Source organism: Gymnoscopelus braueri (genome assembly GCF_963280865.1).
Source record: "Gymnoscopelus braueri genome assembly, chromosome: 13".
Lineage (NCBI taxonomy): Eukaryota > Metazoa > Chordata > Actinopteri > Myctophiformes > Myctophidae > Gymnoscopelus > Gymnoscopelus braueri.
This window is the reverse complement of record NC_137615.1, coordinates 24,996,749-25,006,579: the sequence shown is the minus strand read 5'-3', so window position 1 is coordinate 25,006,579 and position 9,831 is coordinate 24,996,749. Positions and strand designations below refer to the sequence as shown.

Below are 9,831 nucleotides of genomic sequence, written 5' to 3'. Positions count from 1 at the left end.
CTTTGCCATCACCTTGAGATCTGTGCTATTAAACACCCTCTGTGTCAACAATCAATACGTTTGGCTGGCCCTTTATCCCTCCTTTCTCTGTGCAAATGATGCTGATGGATGGGAAGGAGTGCCAATGTCCTCTCCCAGGTAATCTGCTGTGACTGCCCACGTCAATACCCCCAGGGTTAACTGGATGTAGGGTAGGGGGAGAGGCAGTGGGTTGGCTGGAGAGATGAGGGAATGAAGGAGGACTGATGTGTTTGGAAGGGGACAGAGGAGCAGGGTCAACTCTCAGGACAGCTTAATATTTAATCACCTCCACCTGTAACCCTAAACGCCACAATTCTCTCTGGTCTGCGCACAGGAGACAAGGAGGACGGAGAACAGGAACAGATAAAGAAGATGGGGGGGGGGGGGGTGTGGGGGGGGTGAGTGGAAGTGCAAGGGCAGACGGCACTTTATCTCACAAATTGTCTTGTGCCCAGACCGAGTGTCAGTTAAGAGAGGGAGCGGGAGAGAGAAATGGAAAAAGAGAGGTAGGGTGAAGTGAAGAGGAAGCTTGTGGGATGAGAAAGCGTGTAAGAGACAGCAGATGGACACAGATGGGTGAAAGAAGAATGGAAGCAAAAGAATAAGGAAATTAAGGTAATCACACAGAGCGAGGCTCAATTTCTGTAGCTGTCTGAAAGATGACTGACGCACAACCTTTTTGACAAGTGTCGCCGTCTCTCAATGAAAAAAATTAAATTGCCTATTTTAAACAGAAAGAATTGCCAGGTCGACAGTAAAGGCTAACAATAAATTAGCCTTTAAAGAAAGCGATCATCGTGACAAAGGATTGATGCATCTGGGAATGAGCTCAGCTACACATCTCTGACAGTTGATGACCAAACCACCATTCACACATTTGTACACAGAGTGTAGAACCTAATTAATACTTGTCATATGACCGCAACTGATTTTCAATTAAGAAACGCAGTGGCTCTGGAAGTAGAGTGGCCATCTGGGAACCGGAAGGTCCCCAGTTCAATCCTCAGGTTTCGTGTCAAAATCTCCTTGAGCAAGATACTGAACCCCCAATTGCTCCCAGAGGGTCCCTAGGTGGCAGCCCACTGCTCCTAGTATTAAGGATTAGTGAAATGCAGAGGATGAATTTCTCCACAGGCCTATATACAAGTTAATAATAATAATAAAAAACAAAAACAAACAAAAACTGCTTGGATAAAATCAACCCAATCTCATCTAACTCATAGGTGCCTCCTTTCTCCAGATGGCTATTTCAGCACGGCTTGTAGCAGGCAGTAATTAAACCATGCTCATGCCGATGTAAGAGCAGCAACGATGAATACTGTACAAAGAAAGCAGCACGATGGTAGGCCTCATCTGTCACCGTCCTTCCTGTAGTTACTGTTGAAAGCCTAGCGGAGGGTGAATGATGAGCAGGCCAGCCAGCCGTGGCCATCACTTGGCTCTCTCTCTCTCTCTCTCTCTCTCTCTCTCTCTCTCTCTCTCCCTCTTTCTCCCACTGCAGCTGTTGGCTGCTGTCTCTCAGGCTCCGGGTGGTGTTTCCCACAGAGCTGTGGTGCGTTGGGGCGAAGAGGAAGGAGAAAGTACGGGGATAGTGGCGGGTGGGGGGGGGGGGGGTAGTGAGGCAGATGGGTCGCCAGGAGCTCCTGGTCCCCGTGGAGGTGAAGGCGCGCAAGGGTTCAACGCACAAGATGCCCAGCCCGATGTCAGCACTTTGAGGAGAAGCTATGGGGAGGAAAGTGCTGAGGTGGCAGCTGCGTGGAGAGATGAGATGGGGTGGTGAAAATTTAACCAGCCTGATGAAAGTTTAAGCGTGTTCATGTTAATCAGGAGAGGGAGGCTAAAGGAGCGGTGAGTGGGAGAGCTGACAGGAGAAAGGCTTGTGTGCAGGACGGGCGGAGGTGACCTACAAAAAAAGAAAGGCACATAGAAAGACACATGAATACTTCTTCTTTACACTGGTTTCGACTACTAGAGATTCTGGCCACTACGTGGCCCTCACATCTAGAGTACGTCGCACTGCCGATCCGACTAATATGTTTGAGTCATAGTGTCAGGTAGAGCTCTTCACGGGTAAAAAAAAAGGACCCGAACCGAAATGGTCCCAGGAAATTTGGTCCGATTTCGAGCCGTTCCGTGATTATTTTCAAGTAACTGAATTGAACCCGAGTGGACCCGTGACAATTTGGTCAGATTCCGAGGCGTTCCGACTCTTTTTTTTCCTTCCAGAACCGGACCCTAATTGACTCTGTGAAATTTGTTCCGAGATCCGATTATTTCCGAGATTCCGAGACAGACCCAGCCCAGACACCCCTTCAAAAAAGCGCACATGAAACTACTAAAATAAATAAATATGCGTAGAGGTATTAATTTAATATGCGTGACAAAAGGTTTTCTTTGTAAATAAATGTGGACTTTATGAAATAATAGCAGACCTATTGACCAATGACCATTTTATGATCAAAGCTTTGCTTTCACCTCGTCAGAAGAATACATGATTTGCACACCAGCGTTTTCAAATCAGCCTGGCAGCTGCCTTGCCTTGCAGTATGGTGCGCATGCATTGCGTAGCTCAACTTATTTCTTTGCGCTGCAGTAATCTATCTGATCTTAAACCAGCCTAAAACATCATGCAAGATGCACAGCAATTCATGTCGCTGCTGCGCTAACCTGATCCTAGGTCTGTCTAAAACATCACACACAAGTTAAACATAATTTCATTGCGTTTCTCTCCTGATTAGTGCACACACACAGTAGGCATACTACGGGTCTCAAGCGCGCCGGCATGAGGGAAAAAGTCGGGGGACATTAGCTGGCGGGGGGGCACGTAGCCAGTAACAGAGCGGTCATTGCGGCGAGAGGCAAGCTTGCAGCCAATACACAACGAAGCAGTGCAACACAATGGGAAGCGTTGCAGTGCTAGACCAGCGCCGGCCGGGGAAAATAAATAAATAAATAGATAAATAGACCAGTCGATCGCAATAGTGTCCCCTCGATAGTGGGGGGACATTCAGGCCCTTCTGAGTTCTGACCCCCCCCTCCGGCGCCTATGACGGGTCTTCTCTGATCCACTCGGGTATTACACATAATTATGGACAGACCCGAGTTTCAAGGTAATTGCGCCGATTCCGACCTGGCCCCGAGTGATTATGATAAAACACGGACCCGACCCGTGCGGGTCTCAGGTCCTGTCGCGTATTTTTCGGAATCGGTGCCCCGTAAAGAGCTCCAGTGTCAGGGTCTTTGTCAGAGTACCCGTTGTACCCGTCTGTCTGTGTCCCTTTTATGCCCATATATGGAGATTGCTGATGTCATCAGGGCATGTCCCTTTGTGCCCATATATGGAGCTAACTGATTTGTTTGCGTAAATGGCCCATATATGGAGATCTATGTATCTGTCAGTCCTTGTCCCTTTTATGCCCATATATGGAGATCCCTGATGTCATCAGTATATATGGGCATGCTGATACTGTATGCCCATATACAGTATGGAGATCTCTGTATATATCAGTCCTTGTCCCTTTTATTCCCATATATGGAGAGTCCCTTTTATGCCCATATATGGAGATCCCTGATGTCATTGGAGCTGACTGATTTGTGGAGGTTAGACAACACACTGCATATTTAGATGAGTCAGATATATGGTGACATGAGCGTGACGTTAGAGGAGTTGTCATAGTGGTTTGTTTATGGTTATGTTGACATAGTGACGTGGCTGTGACATGAATCCGCCCTCCGGCCAGTCGGTCCGCCTTAAGCCAATTTTAATATAGGATAGGATATTGCCCTGGCTGTGTTAATTGATTAACATCAGCTGCCTGTGACTGCAGTGGGTCGGTCCGGTAGCAAAAGGGTGCTACAGGGATGTCTTAATTTGTGGGTCACACCTCCGTGGAGGTGTGCTCTGTAACAAACAAAGGTTTATAATCCCCACAATTTGTCATTTGAGCATAGGGCTTAAGTGGTTAACAAGTTAACAAGTGGTTTAGCAGGTGGTTAACTTCTGTCTGAAAAACACAAAAGTGTGTGTGTGTGTGTGTGTGTGTGTGTGTGTGTGTGTGTGTGTGTGTGTGTGTGTGTGTGTGGTGTGTGCGTGCGTGCGTGCGTGCGTGCGTGCGTGCGTGCGTGCGTGCGTGCGTGCGTGCGTGTGTGTGTGTGTGTGCGTCTCTAATAATTGACAATTTGGCTAATGTTTAATTTTAGAGGTATCAAAAAGGTCTTAAAAGTCCTTAAATTGTCCCTTTAGAAATGTGCAGATACCCTGTATGTTTATACAATACTGTATGTTGGTTTGTTTACTGTTGAGTGAGAAAACAATGTTCACATTAAGCTAATCATCTGGGGACCCGCCAAAATATTTTTCATCATCAGACCCACAGGTTGAGAACCACTGGTATCCACCTGTTTCCGCGGGAATTTACTGGAGCAAAAATCCTGTGTGGGAAACATCCTGCGGGGGGACCGGAAGTAGGAAATAGCGGCTCAGTGTGTTTACATTTGCCAGCAGAACGTAGCTGTACTGCGAACGGGCCTTTTGCATGTAGTTGAAGCGCAAGGGGGCGGGGGGCGGGGGGGGAGAGAGTCAGCGCACTGAAGTCAAGGCACAGACTACTGTGTTGTTGACGGACAACGGATGCACGCTTATGAGAAACAACACAAATAAAACCTGGCAAAACAGTTGCGTGCATTAGCGCAAGATGAGGATAAATGAAACATTCAGTCTAAATGTCCAGCAACTACTACCAATACTTTTGTATTTGAAACCTTACATTTCTCTAAATATTATAAACTCTTAGGACAGCCTAATACAAATATAATTTATGAAAAGGCTACTATAGGCTACAGTGAAGTCGGACTGAATGACTGAAACGTTTTTTTTTTTTTTAACTCTCTTGGTGATTATCTGGCAGTAGTTGTAGTTGTGGATTAGCAAACTGGACATTAATGTTTCCTTTTCGCGTGCGAATTACTGGACATTTAGACTGAATGTTTCCTTTACCCTCATCGTGCACTAATGCACGCAACTGTTTTGCCATGTTTTATTTGTGTTGTTTCTCATAATAAGCGTGCATCCGTTGTCTGTCAACAACACAGTAGTCTGTAGTGTGCCTTGACTTCAGTGCGCTGACTCTCTCCCCATGCACCGCCCCCCCGCCCCCTTGCGCTTCAACTACATGCAAAAGGCCCGTTCGCCAGCTGCGAACGAGCTACGTTCTGCTGGCAAATGTAAACACACTGAGCCGCTATTTCCTACTTCCGGTCCCCCCGCAGGATGTTTCCCACACAGGATTTTTGCTCCAGTAAATTCCCGCGGAAACAGGTGGATAGACAACCGCAAGTCTCCTCCGCAGCTGAACAGACCCCCCGGCCAACCTGGAGGAGTCACTAGTGCAGCGACAGAGATCACCCTCAGTGCTTTATGAGTTATCCAGTTTAGTAGACCTTGTATTGTGAATTGTACTTCCATGTACTGTTTCTCATGTCTTTTACTAAATAAAGTACATCAATCAATCAACGTTTCCCCTGCACTGCCACCCAAACGCTTATATTTTTTAACCACACGCAATATAAGTACAAAAACAAAACAAAGAACACATAACATGTCATGTAGAACAAAACGTTTCTGTTTATATTATATTAACGGCAGACCTTATTTTCTGCAGAATTTGAAAAGACCTATGGTAAGAAAGCATCAGAAATCTGTCTAGGAAACCCATTAAGAACTCACTTCTGGGATTTAACACTGCAAACTGTAGCAGTAGTCTACAGTATATGCCTTTAAAAACTCAACCTGGAACCACAGCAGAACTCCCTATAAGCCAAAGCCTTGGTCCGTTCCACACAGGGGACCATGTCAGCATTATAGGATGGAAGAGAAACCCCATTAGCCTTCATCAATAACATCATTTCCCTCCACCTCCACCTTCCACATCTTGCTTCATGATAATTAGCTGCAAGGACATCAGTTTGTTTCAAGGACACAAAGCTGCATCCCCCTGCACTGCAGCCCTGCTAATACACATGCCAAAGCCCCACAGCACCTGTGTTAACAGCCTTTTACATGACACCACACAATGCAGACACGTTGGCTATCCAGTCTAGGAACAAGAGGGCTGCTGAGTGAGTGTGTGAGAGAGAGAGAGAGAGAGAGAGAGAGAGAGAGAGAGAGAGAGAGAGAGAGAGAGAGAGAGAGAGAGCGAGCGAGCGAGAGAGCGAGAGAGAGAGAGAGAGAGAGAAAGATCAGGAGTGTCATTTCAGGAAAAGCTAGAAGGTGGCAAAAATGTTACAACTTAAGCCCTGTTAGTGAAATGATTTTTAATAACAATAATAGTTTTAATTTATATAGCGCCTTTTATGAACGCTTTACATCAAAAACAATGAACAACCTACAAACAAACAACCAAACAAAACAGCAAACAACTATTTGCCATAAGCCTGAGAGAATAGGTGTCTTTTCAAGGCAGCCTTAAAAGAGTCCAGTGTTGGAGCATGGCGAATCCCTATGGGGAGAGAGAGTTCCACAGTGTGGGGGCTGCCACACTGAAGGCTCTGTCCCCCATGGTTCCTTTGTTTGTTTTGGGGACAGAAAGGAGGTCCAAGTCTGTGGACCGCAGGTTCCGTGACAGAGTGGGTTTATGGAGGAGGCCTGAGAGGTACTGTGGAGCCAGGGCATTTTGACATTTGTAGGTGAGAAGGAGGCGTTTGTGATAGATGCGGAACTTAACAGGAAGCCAGTGCAGTTGTTTACGGGTGGGGGTGATGTGCTGCCAAGGCTTGGTGCGGGTGAGAACTCTGGCAGCTGAATTTTGGACATACTGGAGCCTATCCAGGTACTTGTTTGGGAGCCCGAACAGGACTCCATTGCAGTAGTCCAGTCCAGACGATGATAATGACCAACCATAACCAACATAGGGACCAGGTTGAAAGTGGTTAATAAATGCATGTGGTTTCAAGACAAGAAAACTCAAGTCTATAACATGTGTGTCAGGTCACATAGTAGATAGATGGGCGTGGATTTAGGTGCATCCAATCTAAAATCAGATGAATCTGTAAAGAATGCTCAGAGGGAGCGCTGATGGCTGAGTGATTGAGGCGCATACGGCATAGGCTCTAATGCAGGTTCGACTCCCTGTTTCCTGTCACTATATATAAAGGCAGAAAACCCCCCCAACAAATACAAAATAAAAGAATGCACAGAGGTGGAGAAAATATGCACAAAAGTACTGAATTTGAGGTTAAATGTGAATGCTAGTGGGTGGCAATTGCCATCCCCTGGGACCCCTGACAGAGGGGGGAGTCAGGCGTTGTGATTGCATAAGGTTGGATAACAGCTACTCACTCATAGACAGTGTTGATGGAGTCTTTCACAGTCTTGATGGAGTGTTGATTAGGAAGTGCTCTCACAGTGAAATCCCGAGTGTTTACCATATACACGGCCGTATTCTGGGGAAAACGTTCGCAGAAAATAGCACTTGCAACGCAATGCATCGGATATTTTCAGCAAAGATATTTAATGTAGAGCTTAAACAGAAAAGAGTATAGAGCCCTGAGGGACTCCGGTCAAACAAGTATATAGTGTTTAAGTGCTTAAGACGTGAATCCAAAATGGGTCTGTACAAGTCAGGTGATGTGGGTCCATTTGTACACTCAAGAGTTGAGTTAACACTGAGAATTTACTTCGCAGAAAAAGGGGAGCAGATTCTCAAAATTATTTAAAACAAAATTTTTCCTGCCTTAACCCCCCCCCCCCCCCTCCCCCCCATACCTCTTCCCTGTTTCCGTAACATCCAAATCTCTCTCTCTCTCTCTTTCTTGTCTTCCGGTGGTTCTCAGGTGCGGTGCGAGCCTCCAGCATCTTCCCCATCCTCAGTGTCATCCTGCTCTTCATGGGAGGTCTGTGTATAGCTGCCAGCGAGTTCTACAAGTCGCGGCACAACATTATCCTCAGCGCAGGGATCTTCTTTGTGTCTTCAGGTGAGTCGAGTGCCCACAGAGAGAGAGCTCACTACAGAAGAGGAGGAAAATTATATGTGTTATCGTAGGATGGACATCTAGGACATATGGGTAGGAGGAGAGCGGTGCAACATCAGCTGACAATGATAGAGAAGGACCAAGAGTAGTAGACTTTGTTTTTATTTTAGTTGCCATTACATGAATGCAAGACTTGTGGCGTGCCAGTCCGTCTCTCATATAGTCACTTGTTCCATTCTTCCCTTGTTTCTTTACATCTCTTCTCTTCATCCTGTTGCCAGGCTAAAAGTTACCCGTTGGGATTCATCTCTAAAAATATGATGTCCCTGACATACTTTCCCAATGATCCATCTTCCCAGATATACCATGTCACACTCTTTTCTGCATATGACTGAAACTGAACAGTCACCATACGTGTATAATATATGTGAATGCATGATCGTCTCCACCGTGGAACGTGACCCCTGTGTGAATCATTCCATTTGCTGTCCCAGATGATCTACATCAAGGCCTCATTCCGGCCTCTCTTCACGCTGTAAGAGCAGCGGTTAAGGCGATCAGTCAGACAGTCAGACAGACAGATAGTTGGACAGAGTTGTACACAGTGTCCAATGCGCTATATTCTGGCATGAGTCAGTTATCTAAAAATGTTTGGCCTGACACTGCATATACAGTACATGTATATTGTGAGGTCAGTGTGTTCACTGTTGTATTGGTGTATGAATGCAATTTTAACCACCATCTTCAAATGTTCATCTTCAAAAAAAAAATATTTGTATTTTCATAATAAAATTAAAACTATATTCTCCCATCCTTTCCCTCCATCTCTCATCTCTGTGAATCCAGTGCTCATTATGACCCGGCCTCTGTCTTTGTTTCTTGCCCTAAACCCTCTGCCACTGTCATTCCCCAGGCTTGAGCAACATCATCGGGATCATAGTGTACATATCAGCCAACGCGGGGGACCCCTCCAAAAGCGAATCCAAGAAGAACAGCTACTCCTACGGCTGGTCTTTCTACTTTGGAGCACTCTCTTTCGTCATGGCCGAGATGGTGGGTGTCTTGGCCGTGCACATGTTCATCGATCGCCATCGGCAGCTCCGGGTAGGGGCGCATGCGGCCGACTACCTCCAAAGCTCGGCCATAACGCGAATTCCCAGTTATCGTTACCGATACCGGCGCCGCTCGCGCTCCTCTTCCCGCTCCACGGACCCATCACACTCCCGCGACGCCTCGCCGGTGGGCCTCAAGGGTTTCAGCGCGCTGCCATCCACAGAGATCTCCATGTACACGCTGCCACGAGACACCCTAAAATCCTCTATCACACCCACCACCACCTACAACTCGGAGAGGGACCACAACTTCCTGCAAGTCCACAACTGCATCCAGAAAGACCTGAAAGACTCTGCCAACACAGCCAACCGCCGCACCACGCCCGTATGAGGGACACCACAGCCAACCACCACACCACGCCCGTATGAGGGACCCACACAGCCCAGCCCAGCCCAGCCAGAAGGGAGAGCCCAGGGGAACCCCCTGTGCACCCTATTTACCATGAGAGTGGATGGCGTTCCATGTTTATAGACATCAGGGTTTTTTTTGTTCAGCTGCATGACTTTTCCATTCCCATTGTTGAGAGATATTCAACAATGTTCGCTGTGTTCCTTAGAGTGAATGGCAGAAAGTGAGAATGGGTCAGATTGTACAGAGAGTGAAAGTGGTTTTATTTTTATTTATTTATTTTTATTTGCACAGGGTCGTTTATGGGTTTGGGGCACTGAAAGGGAAGGGGGAGGCATTTGTGAAATAACGATGTTTTCATGGTTTCATAAGTTATTGGTT

General features: G+C 46.6%; 1 protein-coding gene across 1 annotated transcript in view; it reads left to right on the top strand.

The window, feature by feature from the left end:
* cacng2a (calcium channel, voltage-dependent, gamma subunit 2a) overlaps positions 1-9,432 on the top strand; it is a gene marked incomplete at both ends in the record, with an annotated part of 80,225 nt that extends 70,793 nt beyond the window's left edge. The window contains 2 exons of the mRNA XM_080447695.1: positions 7,852-7,992; positions 8,903-9,432. Of these exons, the coding sequence (XP_080303821.1) occupies positions 7,852-7,992; positions 8,903-9,432 (671 nt within the window). The remainder of the gene's footprint in view (positions 1-7,851; positions 7,993-8,902) is intronic.
* Positions 9,433-9,831: the final 399 nt, after the last annotated feature.